This window comes from Phaseolus vulgaris, chromosome 6, assembly GCF_000499845.2.
Source record: "Phaseolus vulgaris cultivar G19833 chromosome 6, P. vulgaris v2.0, whole genome shotgun sequence".
NCBI classification, from domain to species: Eukaryota; Viridiplantae; Streptophyta; class Magnoliopsida; order Fabales; family Fabaceae; genus Phaseolus; species Phaseolus vulgaris.
Genome location: NC_023754.2, coordinates 14,370,138 through 14,389,074, shown reverse-complemented (window position 1 = coordinate 14,389,074; position 18,937 = coordinate 14,370,138). Strand labels below are relative to the sequence as shown.

At 33.9% G+C, this 18,937-nt stretch overlaps 3 protein-coding genes across 3 annotated transcripts; 2 read left to right on the top strand and 1 right to left on the bottom strand.

Moving 5' to 3' along the window:
* The first annotated feature begins 254 nt into the window (after positions 1-254).
* LOC137833055 (uncharacterized) lies at positions 255-1,171 on the top strand. The gene is made up of 2 exons (XM_068641440.1): positions 255-588; positions 738-1,171. The coding sequence occupies exons 1-2, from the start codon at positions 418-420 to the stop codon at positions 849-851; spliced, it is 285 nt and encodes a 94-aa protein (XP_068497541.1). The 5' UTR covers positions 255-417; the 3' UTR covers positions 852-1,171.
* On the top strand, positions 919-1,491 carry LOC137833436 (uncharacterized). The gene has a single exon (XM_068641788.1). It carries the CDS (start codon positions 919-921, stop codon positions 1,489-1,491), a length of 573 nt encoding a protein of 190 aa, XP_068497889.1.
* Positions 1,492-15,053: 13,562 nt separating this feature from the next.
* LOC137831208 (pentatricopeptide repeat-containing protein At4g33990) lies at positions 15,054-18,636 on the bottom strand. The gene is made up of 3 exons (XM_068638790.1): positions 15,959-18,636; positions 15,731-15,865; positions 15,054-15,398 (listed from the first exon to the last, which is right to left on the bottom strand). Exon 1 carries the CDS (start codon positions 18,537-18,539, stop codon positions 16,089-16,091), a length of 2,451 nt encoding a protein of 816 aa, XP_068494891.1. The 5' UTR covers positions 18,540-18,636; the 3' UTR covers positions 15,054-15,398; positions 15,731-15,865; positions 15,959-16,088.
* Between the last annotated feature and the right edge of the window lie 301 nt (positions 18,637-18,937).

The window sequence follows — 18,937 nt, the reverse complement described above, 5'->3', positions numbered from 1 at the left end:
AGACCTCCTTTTTCATATTGAGAAATGCCAAAATTGCATCTACAAAATGTCTATTTTTAAGTGTTTTTTTTTTTATCGCAATCTAACTGGTACGTATTTATAGTTCTAAAAATAATAATTCATTTTTAGCTTTGATGGATATTTATAAAAACAAGAAAATTAGTCAATGCTCGAGTAATCTTGATCGCAAAAGGTGAAAGAAATCCTCGTTTTTTTTTTCTGTGATGAAACAACCTGCGATCAATAGTTAACATTGTTTAGTTCTTCACATGCATACCCTTTTGATTTGACGCAGTTGTAATGGGTTTGGATGTTTGATTCTAATGTCTAAGTGGAAAGAGCATAACAATCGAAAATCAGAATTGGCAGAGGACTTAAGTTAAGAATATTTGGAGGTGAATTTAGAAGAGAATCGCAATGCAGATCGAAACACGCCCTGCGTATGAATACGATGAAAATCTACCGAATAGCGAAATGATGATGATGTCATCTTTTGCATCAACATCTCCTCCAACACTTGGCTACATTCAACATCCTGTTTCCAAATTGGACACTCTAGCTGGCATTGCAATCAAGTATGGTGTTGAGGTATTCTTTCTTCTCTTTCATATATTTCTAATGATGAATTGAGATCCATATTTAATGATATGAAATGGTTTGAAGTTATTGTTATGAAATGTATGTTTAAGTTTCTGTGGTAAGTTGTTGATGAAGTTTTGTGGTTTGGAAAATTGTAGGTTGCGGACATAAGAAAGGTGAATGGACTTGTGACTGATATGCAGATGTTTGCTCTGAATACCCTTCACATTCCACTAAATGGAAAGCACCCTCCACCCAGTTCTACAGAGTAAGTTTATTTATTGAATTGACGAATTTGCTTGAATATATGATTAGTTGTAATGAAGATTTAAATCGGTGATGAGCATAAGCATTGTTATTCCTTCATTCAGACAAGATGAGACAGAGGAGAGTCCAGCAAGAGCAAGGTATGAACTGTTTGAATCATTCCAGCCACTGAGAAGGAAGTCCTCGGAGCAGAAGATATCCCCATTCATGCGCTCTTTACAAGGTCATTACGGAGCTAAACCAAAAATGAAGAAATGCACATCTGAAATATTTAGCATGGTAGAGTACGAGAAAAGGTCCCTTAAATATTCAGAAAACGGTTCACTCCACCGAAACTCACCAACGTCCCGCAAAACTCTTAGTCGCCACCAAAAATCTTTTAGTTTGGTCACTGATAGTCTGGAGAGGTCTGATACTATGGGAGGTGTAGCAGCCAGAAAAAGTGATCTTTATAAGAGGAATGTTACACTTATCCGGAGGAATCACAAATCTGAAGTTAACCTTCAGCGTATTCCAGAGTTGCTCTTGAAGCAAGATACTAGTAGCAATGGTGGCTTTTCTACAAGATCAGCAAATGGCCTAGCTCAGAGGCAGAAATCTGCTAACCGAATAGCCTTCACCCCTTGTTCCAAACAGGTGGTTTAAGAACAGTGCCAATTTAGTATCATGGAGGCAAATCATGTCAAAATCATGGGTTCAGCCAACCTCAAGTTGCAGTTTAAAACCAGTTTTACATACCATTTTCAGCTGAAGCCATTGCAAAACTGCAACTTGATTAGTATATGTAGTTAGTGATCATACCAGTTTTCTTGCCCTTTCTAAGGTTTTCAGACCTTTGGCTTTCATATATTAATATTCTCTTTGAACATTTGCAATGGAAGTTTCTTATCAATGAAAACGTTATTCACACTAAAATAATGCTTTATTAATAAGAAACTTCCTTTAAAATGCTCTAGCATGGCAGAACATTACATAGTTGCAATAACCTTACGAAATTGTTCCGCAGCAGGATATAAATAAGTTACCATATCCGCAAGGGTTATTTTTTGGATTTTTATTTGATGTTTCTAACTTTTTTCTTTAGCTCCGCTAAAATGTTAGAATTACTAAACAATGGTGATTAAATATAAAAGTTGTGTCAGCGTTAAAACTAAAAATCAAAATTAGTACACGCGAACAAACAATATTTGGTAAGCATTAAATTATATTGACAGCAATACTAAACTTTTTAAAATAAGTAAAACATTTCTAAAATAGGAAGTTAACAACAGTATTACCTCTATAATCAGCAGTCTTTATGTGAGTTGGACTGTAATCTTTGTTCAGTTATCACATTCAAAACATGAAAAAATGATCACCATCTTCTTTGGCATTAACAAAACCTGAAATCGCCGAGATATTCAGAATTCCTTTTCAGCAATATCAAAAGGTTATCACTTCACAGAACACATCATATATGCTTATGCCATAATGTGAATTAAATAAAAGCTACATCATAAGCCATCAATATTGAAATAAGGCAACACTCAATGCAATGCTAACGCTAAGAATGACTTTATGCATCCAACTGAAAAGAAAAGGGTAGAAAAAAAATGCATCTTAGTTTTATGTCAAAAACAAGGGGAAGATAATTCGTTACATAACTTAAATATTTTACACACTGATCCATTGTGTCCAAATTTGAAACAAAAAGGGGGCAAACAAGTATTAGAACATGAAAAAGGAGAGATATCAACAAAAAACAAGGCTGAACACAATTCAAGCTGAGCTTTTTCTTGCTGATAGTTTGGTGACCACTCTTTATTATCCTGATGACAATTATCAAAGCGGGGCATCTGCAGTATTTGTTGTTCAAAATTGTACTAAACCCTTAACCGTGTATTCTATGATTTTCCAAAGGAGAGCTATTATACCGCCGTTGTGTGGGTCATAGATAGATATGGAATAACTGAATCCTGGAATCAAATCTTCACCTTTAATTGGGTCGACGATTATATTTTTTCAACTTTGTTTGGCTTCAAACCTCGTGTGCATGGAAGATTTCCTTTTCTTTTGTTTCACAGAAGTGACGGTACATTGTTGTTTGGTGTTAAATTCATCGAACAATACTCGATTCGTTCCTTGGATATAAGCAATGGAACTTCTACTGTCCTTATCGATAGTGTTTACAGGAATTTTGAAGATCCTTATATGTAGGGATATCGTGTGCGGAAGCGTGATAATTTCAATAAAAGATTATGAGAAATTAAAGTAACAAGTAAAATGAGAATGATACCAGAATTTTTAGGTGGAAAACCCCTTTAAATAGAGGTAAGAAACCACCAGCGAGAGAGCCAAAACTTCCACTATAATGGTACTGGGAGTACAATGAATTCCTCTCAGACTAATAGATAAATATCCCCAAAACAAATTATCTCTATATGGGTTAAACACTTACACCCAAGAGAAGAAATAGAGAGCATAAGAAAAGAGAGAGGAAGCAAGTGTATGTTGTTGTTTGTTGTGTGTTACATTGCTTGAAGGAAGCCACTATATATAGTGATTCTAGGAGACAACAATAATAAAATCAATTAATGGTAAGTAACCTCCCTTTGATGACAATTAATTGTAGTAAGAAACCTCCATTTGATTACAATTAATTGTGACAAGTAACCTCCCAATTATGTCAAGAAAACGGAAAGGTGAGTCATAACCCACAAATCTCCACCTTGACTTGCCTTTGACTGGAACACTCTCTCGCCATGAAGCCTTGGTTAAGTATGGATAATACCAGCTAAGTTCAGGCAATGATCGAACTTAGCCGGTGGAAGTGGCTTGGTCAACATGTCTGCAGGATTTTCGGCCGTATGAATTTTTTCAACAATTATATCTCCTGTATCAACAATGTCTCGGATAAAATGGTGCTTAATTTCAATGTGCTTGGTCCTTGAGTGATACTTGTTGTTCCTGGTTAAGTGGACAACACTATGACTATCACAAAATATAACAAGAACATCTTGTTGAAGACCAAGTTCACTTACCAAGCCTCGAAGCCATATAACCTCTTTCATACTTTCTGTAGCAGCGATATATTCTGCTTCAGTGGTGGACAAAGCCGCAATGGCTTGAAGTGAAGAATACCAGCTGATAGCAGACCCACATAGGGTAAAAATGTAGGCTAAAAGTGACCTTCTTCGATTTAAATCATCACCATAGTTAGTATCAACATAGCCAACTGCTCCTCCGGGATCGACTCTATGTTGATCAAATACCAAACCAAGATCTGAAGAACCTTTTAGATAACAAAGTATCCATTTAACGACTTCTCAGTGTGCCTTGCCTGGATTATGCATGAACCTGCTAACAATGCTAACAACATAAGCTAAATCAGGTCTAGTACATACCATAGCATACATGAGACTTCCAATTGCATTTGAATACGGGACATGTGACATGCGCCTTTTGTCCTCTGATTTTGGACACCGATCTGATGACTACTTGAAGTGGGGGCAATTGGAGTATTAACATATTTGCAATCTCGCATTCCAAATTTATTAAGCATCTTAAGAACATACTTCTTTTGTGATAGAAAAAGTTTTTCAGCTTGACGATCTCTGTTGATCTCCATTCCTAGAATTTTCTTGGCAGGACCTAAGTCCTTCATATCAAACTCACTACTAAGTTGGGCGTTTAACTTGTTAACTAAAAATTTATCTCTTGCGGCAATCAACATGTCATCAACATATAACAACAAGTATATAAATGACCCATCGAATGTCTTTTGAAAATAGACACAATTATCATAGCTACTTCTGGAGTAGCCATGTCCAACCATGAAAGAATCAAACCTCTTATACTATTGTCTTGGTGATTGCTTCAACCCGTGGAGAGATTTCATCAAACGACATACATGGTCCTCATTTCCAGGAACAACGAACCCCTCAGGTTGCTGGATGTAAATCTCTTCCTCAAGATTACCATGAAGAAAAGTAGTTTTCACATCTAACTGTTCCAGCTCCAAATCATACAAGGCAACTAAAGCAAGTAATATATGTATTGAAGTATGACGAACAACAGGAGAAAATACTTCATTAAGCAATTTTCGTTTCTTTTCTATGTGGCTTCAGGACACTTCATGTCTGAAGCTTATTCATGATTCTTGGGATAATAAGGTTGTTGATTGTCCTATGTTTATTTTGCAACATAAGTTAAAAAGGTTGGAAATGGAGCTCTGAGATTGGAATAAAAATTCTTTTGGTAATGTTCACAATGCAGTTTGTCTGATATTGATGGGCTTCTTTGTCAAGAAAACATTGCTAAGGAGGAGCTTGATTATGCTCTTCACTGTCAATATTTGTTTTGGAAAGAAAGGGCTAAGATGTTATGGTTTAAAGATGGAGATCGAAATACTACTTTTTCCATGTTGTGGTCAAAAGGAGAAATAATTCTAGTGGGATTCATCGTCTACAGATTGGTAATGAGGTTACTGAGGATCCTAAACTCATTGAGGATCATATTTTGGACTTTTATAAAAATCTTTATGCTGAGTCTATTTCTAATGTTTTAGATACAAGTAATATGGAAGATTTGATTGGTTGTTATATTCCTGAGTTAGTTTCCTCTGCGGAGAATATGATGTTGATTAAATGTCCTGATTTTTGGGAAATCAAGACTGTTGTTTTTAATCTTAATGGTAATAGTGCTTCTGGTCCTGATGGTTTTGGTGGTGTTTTCTATCATTCTTGCTGGGACATTATTGGGACAGATGTTTGCAATGTTGTTCAACAGTTTTTTAAACAAAACTGGGTTCTCCCTTGGATGAACAATAACGTGGTATCGCTTTTTCCTAAGATTCAAGATGTTGACTTCATTCAAGATTACAGGCCAATTGTTGTTTCTAATTTCAAATTTAAGATTATTTCCAAGATATTGACGGATAGGTTTGCACTTGTGGCTGCTATAATCATTTCTGCTAATCAATATGGGTTTGTGTAGGGTAGACAGATTCAGGATTGCATTGGTATTGCTTTTGAAGCTATTAACATGCTTTATAAAAAAGGTCAGAGGAGATGATGTGGCTTACAAAGTTGATATTCATAAACCCTTTGACACTCTAAGTTGGAAGTTCTTATTGTTGAATCAAGTGTGTTCAAGCTTTGAAGAATCCAAATCCTTTGAGTTTGATGGAAGGCTGGATGTGCTTGTTGTTGCTGAGGTGTTTTAGAATAGGATCTGGGGTATATTATATTTGTAATCCACTCTTTGTTGAATCTAAAGCTTAAGTATTTTCAAATCTTTTAAGTTTAAAGTGTTTTTCAAACTAAGTGAAAAACAACCTGTTGTTTTATCGAAACAACCGATTGTTTTATACTTAGGTGTTTTTGAAAAAGTTTGAAAACTGTTTTGGACGGTTGACTTGCTGTCAAACCCAAACAACCGATTGATTCTCTATTTCAACCGATTGTTTTTTTGGAATCCTAACAGAAAACAGTTTTGGTTGTTAGAAGAGCTTTAATTGATTTCATAACTGAATACGCTCCTGCTTTAAATGCTTTGACCAAGATTTGAATACAATAAATAGTTTGTTAATGTTTTACAACAAACAACAAGACAAAAAAACATATTTGAGTTTTTCAAAGATTTTTGAAGCATTTGAGTTTTCAACTTGAGCTTTGGTTATTCAAGAGAGAAGTGGAATAGGATTACTCTGTATTGATTTCAGTTCATTCTGTAACAGTGTAATTCGTTCTGAGATTTGTGTACATTCTGGTGTTGTAAAGCCAAGAAGGGTTGTGTGCTCTTGAGGTTGTCAAGATCAACATTCTTGGTGGTGTATGTGTTGAGCCAAAGGAAGTGTGTGTCTTGAGGGGATCAAGGTCACTTCTTTGGTGGTATGTGTATGTAATCTGGATTTGAACACCTAGTGGATTCCCCAGTGGTTTCTGGGAAACTGGATGTAGCTCTTGGGTTAAGAGTGAACCAGTATAAACTGTTTGTGCAATTCTCTCTGCCTTAAACTCTTTAATTTCAGTTGCTGTTATATTCTGGTATAAACAACCGATTGTTTCTGCGAAACAACCGATTGTTTTTCTGCTGCTTTTCTGTTTTGAGCTTTGTTCTTGGCAAACTGAATTCCTAAATCTGGTTTCTTGCAAAGAATTTCATTCTATCCTATAAAGTTTGCGAAAACTCTCTTTAAAACATTCACCCCCCTCTAGTTTAAAGCCAAACATTCTAACACTTATTATTACTTTTGACATGCTTTGGTTTTCACCACTCGTTTGTCGGATGGATTAGTACAATTCTCCATTCAGCTATGCTTTCTATCAGAATAAATGACGGTTTAGTGGGTTTTTTTCCTTGCAGTAGAGGTGTCACAGACAAGGTGATCCTTTGTCTCCTTTACTTTTCTGTCTTATAGAGGAAGTTCTTAGTAGAGGCATCTCTAAGCTTGGGAATGATAAGAAAATTTTACGTTTGGCTACTCTGCAAGGTTATCTCACTCCCTCTCATATTTTATATGCAGATGATATATTTGTTTTCTGTAAGGGGATATTAAGTCTCTTAGAAATTTGAGTTTTTTTTCTTAAAACATATGGTAATTTTTCTGGTTAATATGTTAATAACTCTAGAAGTAGTTTTTTCACCATGGATAATTTTGCAAAATTTGTTACCAAAATTCAACGTATCCTTTCTTGTAGTCATGGTTGTTTGCCTTTGAATTATTTGGGAGTGTTTATCTTTGTTGGTGCTCCAATGTGTCAATTTCTTCAACCTTTGGCTGATAAAGTCAAATTGAAGCTAGCATCTTGGAAAGGTAAATCTCTTAACATGATAGGCCAGATTCATTTGGTCAATACGGTTATTACTAGATTTCTAGCTTATAGCTTTAATATGTATAAATTGTCTATTTCACTTCTTAACCAAGTTGAGTTGTGTTGTCGAAATTTTATTTAGACTGATGATATTCTGAAAAAAGGCATAGTCATTGTGAATTGGGATACAATTTGTTCTCCTATTGAAAATGGAGGTTTGAAGATTATTAATCTTCATCATAAAAATAATGCATATCTTCTTAAGCTTGCTTGGAACTTTGCTTATAGCAATAGACCTTGGTTTTTTCTCTTGAAAGCCAGGGTTCTTAAATCAAAATACAAGTTTAGAGTGGTTTATAGATCTTCATCTCTTTGGCTTGGAATTAAGTAGTTTTATTTTACTATACTTGATTATACTTCTTGGACAATTGGTACAGGTTCTTTTATTAATTTATGGAATGATAAATGGTGTTGTACTTATTCTTTAACAAATATTACAGGGTTATCTAACGATGCTAACATTTTGGATACAGTCTCTCAGTTTTAGAAAGGTTATGATTGGAATATTCCCTTATCTTTACAGCAGATGCCTCAGTTTTTTAATCATATCATGGTTAGGGATGAACAAGATATTCCTAATTGGATTCTAGATGAGTCTGGTTGTTTCACTCTTAAATCAGCTAGGACTTTTTCTTGGAACTAGGAGTTCCTTGTGGTTGGGGTAAATTCATTTGGTCTTCATCTATTCCGCCTTCCAAAACTTTAGTACTTTGGAATGTTTTTCATGGGCGACTTCCTACATATCACCATATTCAGAATAAAGATTTGCATATATGTTCTATGTGTACGCTTTGTGAAAAGCATGAGGAATTCAACATTTATTTTTTGAATGTTCTAATGTTTTGCATATTTGGAGTTGGGTTCGGTAGATTTTTCTTACTTCTCATTTCTTTAATAAGGATGATCTTCTTCCTTTTATTAAGAGTGATGGTAGTCCTTTGGTTAAATTGATTAAGCTTGTTGTGATAACTTTTTCTATTTGGATGATATGGCATATAAGGAATTATGCTAGATTTCATAATAAGATTGAGGTTTCTAGGGCTATTTCGGTAATTAAAGATTTAACTTGTCTAATGGGAAATTCGTCTAAAGCTTCAATGAAGAATGATATGTTGGATTTCAACGTGATTAAGTTTTTTGGTATTGATACTCGTAGTGGTAAAGTTCTTCGTCCTCTTCCTATTAGATGAGAGTTTCCTTCACTAACACTGATGGGGCTGTTAGGGGTATCCATCCCGGTCTTGCTACATGATGTGAGTTGATTTTAGATGATTCTATTTTAGATATGACACTTTACTTAGGATTGAGATTTTTATCAATTATATGATGAGAACCCAAATAAGATCCCCAATGAACACGAACTTAACCAAGTGGTTAAGTAAGTGTGAAGGTTCACTTCTAGAGGGCAAAGGAAAAATACAAGTATATGGTGATTGATGATGAAGGGTGAAAATTAAATGAACATGGAAGGAAACATAAAAGCATGATGGAAACCGAAATGACAATGGAGGAAAATAAGAACATAAGAACACAAAGATAAATGGAGTAATAGAAAAATGGAAGAAATAAAGGAAGGAAAAGGCTTATGTAATGGAAGAGAGTTGGACATGCCACTTACAATGTGGTTTTCCTTCAAGATAAGTGTTGATGGCCGCCACTTGAGAGCTCTCCAATCACTCAAGATGAGACCTAATGCTAAGAGGAAACAAGCCTCACAAACACCTCACAAATTGTGCAAAGTAACTTTTCTATTCAAATTCAACATCGAAAATACACTAGGTAGGCCTCCTATTTATAGGTGAATGAGCCTTGGAGAACAAGCTAAAGGGGTAGGATGGGAAAAGGGAAAAAATGGACAGTCTTAGGGTTTAACTAAGTCAAACCCGCATCGTAGGCTTGTCCTTCTAGAAACTAGGTCAAAATGTCTTCCAAAAGGGTCAGGAACAAGCTAAAATGATAACTACAACCCCTATTATGCTAAAGGCACCTTATTCTAGCCTATATTTGCTATTTGGACCCCCAAAGTGAGCCCAAATTATTTACAACTTGTTTTATTCTTAAGAAGACCAACAGGAAGAACTTGAGATGCTTTGGTCTTTATCCATTTCTCCCTCTGGTGAGGTCTTCACTTGAATGTTGAGATGAGCTTTCATAGTGTGCATCCTTGGTCATCTTCTTGTTGTCTTGGTTTATATCACTACTTGTAAAGGTATTTTCCGTGGGAGTATGAGGGAGTTTATTGGTGTTTTATGTGCGTTTCTTGAAGTTTAGACTACTATGGTTGTTGAGTTTTATGGAGTTATACATGCTATGGAGGAAGCTCAAAAGATGGGGCTTACTAATGTCTGGCTTGAATGTGATTCTGTCTTGGTTTGTGTTGTGTTTACTGCTAGGACTAATGTTTGGTGAATGCTTCATAATCGATGGAATACTTGTCTTAATTACTATGAAAAAATCAAGTTTAGGGTTACTCATATTTTTCGTGAAGGGAATGTGTATGCTGATAAGTTGGCTAATTTAGGATTTATTCATAGAGAATCATTTCATTGGTATAATTGGCTTCCATATAGTTTGTTATTAGAATTCTTTATGAATAGGTATAGTCTATAAATGTATCGTTGTTATTAACATATGAGTTTTGGTCTAGTCCTCCCATATTTTTGTATTTATTTTTAATAATACTTTTTTCATGTGATGACATATGATCGTTATTACTTGAGGTGTCAGCTTAGCTAAGATGTGAAGTTGTATAATAATACTTAATATGAAAGCTTTTATAAAAAAAAATATCTATAATTTTTGTTTAATAAAATCCTTTACAATTTATATTAAAGAATCAATGTAGTCCATATTAAAAGTAAACTAATATAAAAATAAAAGTGTTTATTATCTGTTTCTATTACTTGTCCATTGCTTCTCTTTCCTATTAGTAAAACACATTTTAGAAATTTTTTTGTTAATTTTTTTATTTTTATGAAATCACTAGAAGTCCCCTTTTAAGTGTTTAATAGGACAAATTGTAGGCAGAGTTATGATTTTATTCAAACTATATTTTTTAAGTCATCCTTCATTTTCATATTTATCAAGTGACATGGTTACCCTCTTTTAATCATTTTCATGTTTTGATTTCTTTTTCAATTTTACAACTAAATAATCACGAGCCTTGTAACTAACTTCTTCAATTTTACAACTAAATAGTCATGAGTCTCTTGTAACTAACTTTTTCAATTTTACAACCAAATAGTCATGATTCTTGTAACTAAAAAATAGTTTTATAGCCATTTGTTAGTGAGATTGATTTGAGTTCTTTTGGTTTTTACCTTCTTTTTTAACCTGTTTCAATTTTGCCAAACATTTTTATTTAATCTTTCATTTCTATTATTCACTTTATTGATTCTATTGTCCATTAAAAAATAATTTCCATATTTATTTTGCTATTCATATGTTTTTTTTTTATAAACTCCCATGATATATTTGGTTAAATCTTATTCTTATATAATTTATGGTGAAAAATTATATTTCTATGAATTGATTTTAATTTATAAATCCTAAATTCAAAAGTTTGTTTATATAGGAATCCATTAATAACACTAACCATCATCATAAAATAAAATACAGAATACAAAATCAAATCGTTTTTATTGAATTAAAATAATTTTTTAATTTTAAAATGTAATTTTTAATTTTAGAATTTTTAATAATTTAAAAATTTGTCATCATTATTTTAATCTAATGATGGTTTAAAATTTTTTAATAATTTTAGTGGTGAAATGGGTATTGAAGGTGAGATAAATTTTTATTTATTTATTTTTAATTTAAAAAATATATTAACACTACTAACATAAAAAAATTATATTTATTTATTTTTAATTTTAAAAATATATTGACATTAACATAAAAAAGAAATTCAAAATTAAAGCCAAAAAAAAAAGTCAAAAAAAAAAAATCAAAAATAAAAAAGCCAAAAAAAAAATCAAAAATGAAAAAAAAATGCCTACGCCCACAAGGTTAAGAACCTTGCGCTCTACCAACTAAGCTAGACGGACTTTTATTTAATATTTTGGTACTGTAAAATATATTGTTAATGTTTGGAGTCAGTTTCAGAAAAAATAAGAAAAAGAAAAGAATCACGCCAAGTTTCTCCTGATACCTAGCTGAGTTACTCTGATATTTAATATACCATTATCAGTAGTATAGTTATAATCTTTTTGTTTTTTCAGATTTTGAAAACTGTTTTGAGGAGGTTAAATGTTGTTTCTAAATTTCAATTTATTCTTCTTATGTATCCTTAAACTTTACATTCTTTTCATAAACAGATGATAATCACATTAATTCCAATCTTGTCATAATTAAGTCTAAAGTTATATTTTTATATATAATTTATGACATTGAGTTGAGGTTAATCAACAAATAATAAAAAAAATAACTATTTTTTTTTGCTGTAAACTTCAATCATTTATTAGTTTTAAATTTATAAATAATTTTTCAAACTTTAAAACATAATAAATTTAGGATTAAAAAACAAATAGACTTTTATTCATTTTCTGTAATTCTAAAATCTAATTTTGTACTAAATTTATTAATAAAATAATAGCAATAAAGAATAAAAATATTAATGAATTATTCACATTTAATGTAGAATATTTAAATTTGAGTGAACCATTGAAAGAAAATGAAAAATTATATAGTAAAAAATCAATTCTTTAAATAGAGTGACATTAAAACAAAAAATATATTTTTTTTAAAAATTATGTAATAATTAAGAATTTATATGATTGAACACTTAGAATTGATAGTTAATTTTTTTTATGAAATAAATAATAAATAAAAATATTAAAAAAAACACAATTTGATGGAAATTTAAAATCGTTTTATTGAATAAAATTGAAGAATATATATATATATATATATATATATATATCCAAATACAGGTGTTATATTCAATTTAAAATATCAATCATTATCATTCTTATAACCATATTTTTAAATATGTTTTTTTTCTTCAAAATTTTGGATGATTTCAGATAATACTCAAAACGAATTATTTATTTCAAAGAGGGTGTCAGAATGACTTTTTGGGATGAAGTGGTTGATAGAAAGAAGAAAAGATTAAGCTGGTGGAAAGGTAGATTATTGTCTTTAACAGGGAGGATTTGTTTGATAAAGTTAGTACTGTGTACTATCCCTTTGTTTGATCTATATTTATTCAAAATGCCTATGGCGGTAACAAACGAGTTTGTGAAAATCCAAAGAAATTTCCTATGGGGGTAGGGTTTCGATGGAAGAAAGGTCGTTTGGGCTTCCTGGAAAAAGGTGTGTGCAGCTCGCGAAGACGGGGTCTTGGGATTATAGACTCAAGGACTTTCAATTTGGTGTTACTCGGTAAATGGGTATGGCGTATGGGGTCGAATAAGGATGGTTTGTGGAAGGAGATTATTGATTCCAAGTATGGGGGTGGAGAGTCTGAGGGAGGGAGGGAAAGACAGCAAAGACTCTCTTTGGTAGAAATATTTGAGGGAGGTCTAAAGATTGGAGGGTTGGGGCCGAAATTTCGAAGAAGCCATAATCTGGAAGGTGGGTATTGGGAAGGAAGATTTGTTCTGGGAAGATAATTGGGTGGGGAGTGGGGCTTTGAAGACGGTTTTCCCTGAGTCTGTCAAAAGCTTCTGTGGTGGCAGCATTCGGGGGATGGAACAACGGAATGTGGGTTTGGAATTTTGTCGGGAGAAGGAAATAACGGGACTACTTTCTCAGGAAGTCCAAGGTGTGAGTTTTAACTTGGATAAGGAGGATAGGTGGGTGTGGAAGGAAGGGGAGGAGTTCAGGTATACGGTTAAATCGGCATACCTCCGTTTAAGGGGGAATTGAGCAGGGGAGAATGAGACGGTGTTTAAAAAGTTTTGGATGAGTAAAGTTGCACCTACTGCACTAGTTACGGCTTAGAGGGTGTTGGAAAACAAGTTAGCCACTAAGGCTAACCTGGAAAGGCGCGGGATCACGGTTACAAGTTCCACGTGTAGTCTTTACATGGTCGAGGAGGAGACTAGTACCCATTTGTTCTTTGAGTGCATAGTTGCTTGGTTATTATGGAACCATTGTTGTGTATGGTTGGGCGTGCAGACGTATTTCACAATGTCCCATTGCTAAATTTTTCCCAGTTTACGATGAGCAACGCGCCTGCTTCGATGAATGAGGTTTGGGGAGTGATTTGGATCGCAATAGTCAATGAGGTTTGGAAGCATAGAAACAAGGTAATCTTTAATGGGGAGTAGTAAATGTTCTGAAAGCTTTTTCTTTGGTCCAATTAAAGGTTTGGTCTTGGGTTACATCCAAGTCACAATCTGCGCATTTTTCCTTTTTCGATTGGTGCATAAATCTGTTGGTTTGTATGAGGATGATCTCATGATGTATTCATTAAAGTTTGTGATTTTCTTTGTGTTAAGCTAAGAGAGTTTTATATAGGCATACATGGTAGTATGTCTAGTGGAGGAGGTTAAGGTTGTGTTCATGTATAACGGTTGGACCACCCCTAAAGTAATTCATATATTTATTCATTTTTTATTACCGATAAAAAAAATTGAAATCCCAACTTCCCATTAATGCGTAGATTTTATTTTTATATTAATTTTAGGAGGCAATTTTTAAGAAAGAAAATTTATTCCTTCCTCCCATTCGGAATTCAAAATTTGACTCGTGATAACACAATTTATTTAAATTTCATTTCTTTATTTAAATACCACAAATAATTTTTTTTCTTGATTCAGTAAAAAAAATTAAATGTTTTTATCTAACTTTACAATGGTTTACTACTCTATATATACTTTTTAATAAAAGTTATAGTTATAATTTTTTTTTGAAAACTTAAAAAAAAAAAACATTATTATGGACTCTTTCAAGATGATTAACCTTTTTATTTAAATTTATGATTGTGTAATTAAAACTCAATTAAATAATTATGTGAGATAGTATACAATTTTGAGTTAAAACAAGTTATCACTATAGTTTACAAAAATAAATTGATTACTATTTATCCTCTGTTTGGATCTATTAATTAATCTACTTTTATACGAATGCATATGAAAGGGGAAAGTGTAAAATACAAAAATAAAAGCACAAAAAACAAGACACTAATTTAAAGTAAAAAAGTTGTTAAACAAATATAAAAGAATAAGTGAAGTGTCAAAAGTAAGTTCACTCAAAATTAAAAATCTATTTTACTTGAAAGTAGAACTTTCAAGCATGGCCTTACTTGCCTCCTTTGTTTTCCTAGGTAAATCCAAATGTACTCATGAGTCCCTTATTCATACAACACTTCTCACAATCTATATTGCAAATATATTGTACTCTAAAGAATATAACAAGTATCTATATTATATATAGAACACAAAGATAACAAAAAATTGTTAAAACAACTAAAACAAAATACCATATAATACAGGTGGTGTGATTAGACTTAACATTACTAAACATATTATGATTCTATGTTCTTCTTCATCAGACAATTATGATTTTAGAGTCAATACATTAGAAAATAAAGTTGAAAATTTTTGTAAAATGTAGACAATTCCCCCTTCTCCAACAAAAGATAAAGAAAACAAAAACATGGACTAGGATCACAGTTGCATCTTCTTTCTTGCACATTTTCTTGATTCGATCAACTGCTTCATTCTCAGCGTGAGTTATTTCCTTCCCTTTCACCTGTGCATTTAGAAGTGAGATTAATTACTCCACACTTCTATACATAGATAATATGCACGTTATAAAATATTTAATCTAAGAGGAATCATTCCCTGAGTTAGAATCAATCGAAACTAATCACCTGACTCAGTAACAACTAATACCAGTAATTATGCATACGCTTAAATTCTTACTACCTGTCAGGATTTTACCTAGTTAACACAACTGATAATTAGTGTTTTCTTTTTTGTAAGGACGGTGAAATAAACAGAGGTTATGTATGGTACTTCTCTTCCATTTAAATTAACCGAGCTTGAAAAGACAAAACAGCAAAGCAAATACAAAAAAGTTACCTCATACAACTGCATCTAGTTAAATGACACTTTCTTTTCTTTCATCCTCCTAATCATTTTATAAGTGGAATCTGTGCCAAACTTCTTTTCAAAAAATTCTCCCACAACTTATCAGTCACAGGGCTGATCTCTTCACTGCAAAAACGCATCAAGCCTATTAAACAACCACTTCATTTTTGTTCAAACTTTATTCGCCGTTGACACAAACAACGAACAAACCCATCTTACCTTTGAGGACTTCTCCATATGCATCAACTGGTCAACTGCACAGAGCAGCAAGATTCGATCAAGCAATGCTGGTCTGCAAGATTCCATCAAGTAAATGTTGGTCACCAAGATTCGATCAAGTAGATGCTGGTCACCAGTAATCACCACATGAACAACCCCCATCTTTAAAGTGATGAAAACGGTTTGAATCCCTCACAATAATGTCCCTTTCAGTAATTTTGGATATGTACTTAGTAGCATTGTGGCAATCACCACAAACACGCAAGTTTTTAAATATCCTAATGGGACTTTTTGGTGGGGTGCTGATAAGTCCAAATGCAATGGCCACCCTCTCACTATGACTTGTCAAAATCTGCTCTTTCTCATCCTCCTCAACGTCTTGTAGGACAAAACTATAGTCTGGAACATAACCAAGAGTTTTCATTTTGACATTCAAAACCCTTAATTCCTTGTATATCTCTGTACATTGTGGATGAGTTTGGTTTCCTGCATAAAAGACTTCTACTACACTACCTACTACAACAGAGCTCCAACCAGGCGTCTTCCTCAATCCTCTATCTCTGGCTAAGGATCTTACTTTAACTGCTCCTTCCCATTTTCCAACATTTGCATAGATATTTGACAGCAAAACATAATAGCCAACATTCTCTGAATCAACTTCCAACAAGCGATCTAAAGCTAAAGTACCCAATTCTGCATTTCCATGTATTCTACAAGCAGCAAGGAGAGTACCCCAAATGGATGCATCTGCCTGTTCGGGCATATTGTTTACTAAATTATATGCTTTCTCCAAATTCCCAGCTCTGCCAAACAAATCCACCATGCATCCATAATGTTTCAAATTAGGCTTGACCCCACAATCTTTCTGCATCAAATCAAAGCACCATTGACCCTCATCAACTAAACCTGAGTGGCTACAAGCCGACAACAATGATACAAAGGTAATATGGTCTGCCTTTACCCCTTCAGCTAGCATATCCTTGAAAAGTTGCAGAGCTTCCTCTCCATGCCCATGAATCCCGAGAGAAGATATTATTGCATTCCAAGGGACTGAAGTTTCCCGAGGAATTTCATAGAATAGGGACATTGCATCCTCTAACCTCCCACATTCCCCATACATGTTAATCAGGCAGGTAGCCACAAAGACATCCAAATAGAGACAGTTCTTGATTAGCCTCCCATGAATTTTCATTCCTTGTTGCAAAGCTCCAATATGGGAATATGCTGGGAGAATACTCACCCATGTCCCTTGGTTGGGGATTATCGTTCTACATTCTCCCATCATGTTGAAAGCATCAATTGCCTCACTTGCAAGACCATTTTGAGCATAACCTGTGATCAAAGTGTTCCATGAAATTACATCTCTTCTAGGAAGCTGTTCGAAAACTGCACGTGCACAATCTATCAAACCCAATTTAGCATACATATTCACAAGTGCATTACCAATAACAACATCTTCCTCAAGCCATCCACGCCTCATAACAAATCCATGAACAGCCCTGCCAATCCTCCGATCACTTAACTGAACAAAAATAGAGGTCAAACTCACAACCGTCAACAAGTCAGGTCCCATTCCCACAAACTGCATCCTTTTAAAGAAACCAAGTGCAGTAACTGGATCATCATTCTGCTCATATGCAGCTATTATAGAATTCCAAGACACCACATCTCTCACCTTCATGCCATCAAAAACCCTCTGTGCATCCTGCAGCCTACCAAACTTCGAATACAAATTAATCAAAGCATTGCAAACAAAAACATCACTTTCCAATCCCTGCTTTATCACGTACAAATGAACCAACATCCCACAAACAACATCATTCACTTGCGCACAAACAGGAAGCACACTTGCCACCGTAACTGTATCCATCTTCACCCCTTCAACCTTCATCCTACCCAAAACACCCAACGCCCTGGCTGCTTTCCCATTCTGAAGAAACCCCGAAATCATCGCGTTCCAAGACCCTACATCTCGGACGGGCATATCATCAAACACCTTGTGGGCAACATCCACAGCACTAAACCTTGAATACAGATGGATCAAGGAAGCAGCCACATACACATCATGCTCAAACCCCATCTTCAAAACCCAGCAATGCATCTTCTCCCCATCAACCACACTCACACACGCCTTCAACACAGGGGCAAAAGTGTAAAAGTCGGGTCTTACACAAGAATTAGACAACAACTCACTTACACAGTACATAGCCTCACGGTATCTCCCACACCGAACATACGCAGCCACCATTGAGTTCCATGTGAAAATGTTCTTCCTCTGAATGTGCTCAAAAGTGTTGCGAGACAATGAGAGGTCCCCGAGAGTGGCATACAAAGTAACAAGCTGGGTAAACAAAACGACATTTTGAGCCTTACCCAACACCGTAAGAAGTGCGTGAAGCTGCTTGGCATTACCAATGTCGGTGCAAGAATGGAATACAACGTTGTTCTTGTTATCACGGTCATGTGATATCTGTTGGAAAGAACCTGTAGCTGATGAAAAAACTTGGTGAATCCATCGTTGCAATGGGAAGACCGTCGAATTTGGCTTGAAAGGTGGCAACGATTTGCGAAGAGAAAGCATAGAACATTGGTTTGATTCACTCTGCGAATGCTTACAATTCACCTACAACTGTACCGGACAAAATGGTAACACCCTCTTCTTTTGTTTACCAAATTAGAACAATTTGGTTTGGATATTAAACAATTCGGTAAATTAAAATGTTGCAGGAAATTAGCCAAGTTGTGATTTCAAGCACAAATTTAAATAGAAACATTATATTTTTATTTATTTTTATTGAAATCGTGTTTAAAATTATAATTTCTATTTATTTAATATTTTTGTAAGCACGTTTTTTTTAATTTACTGTTTTGTATTTTTTTATTATTAATTATTTTTATAAAGTTGTGCATGTAAGCACGCTTTTATTGATTTATTATATAAAATGAGATAAGATGTATTTTTTCAACATAATTCAATCT

What these genes read in the sequence shown, in the direction of transcription:
- LOC137833055 (XM_068641440.1), top strand. Translation starts at nt 418, where the DNA reads ATGCAGATCGAAACACGCCCTGCGTATGAATACGATGAAAATCTACCG. An exon ending in CAATCAAGTATGGTGTTGAG is followed by an intron (nt 589 to 737) that starts GTATTCTTTCTT and finishes GGAAAATTGTAG; the next exon opens with GTTGCGGACATAAGAAAGGT.
- LOC137833436 (XM_068641788.1), top strand. Translation starts at nt 919, where the DNA reads ATGAGCATAAGCATTGTTATTCCTTCATTCAGACAAGATGAGACAGAG.
- LOC137831208 (XM_068638790.1), bottom strand. Translation starts at nt 18,539, where the DNA reads ATGCTTTCTCTTCGCAAATCGTTGCCACCTTTCAAGCCAAATTCGACG.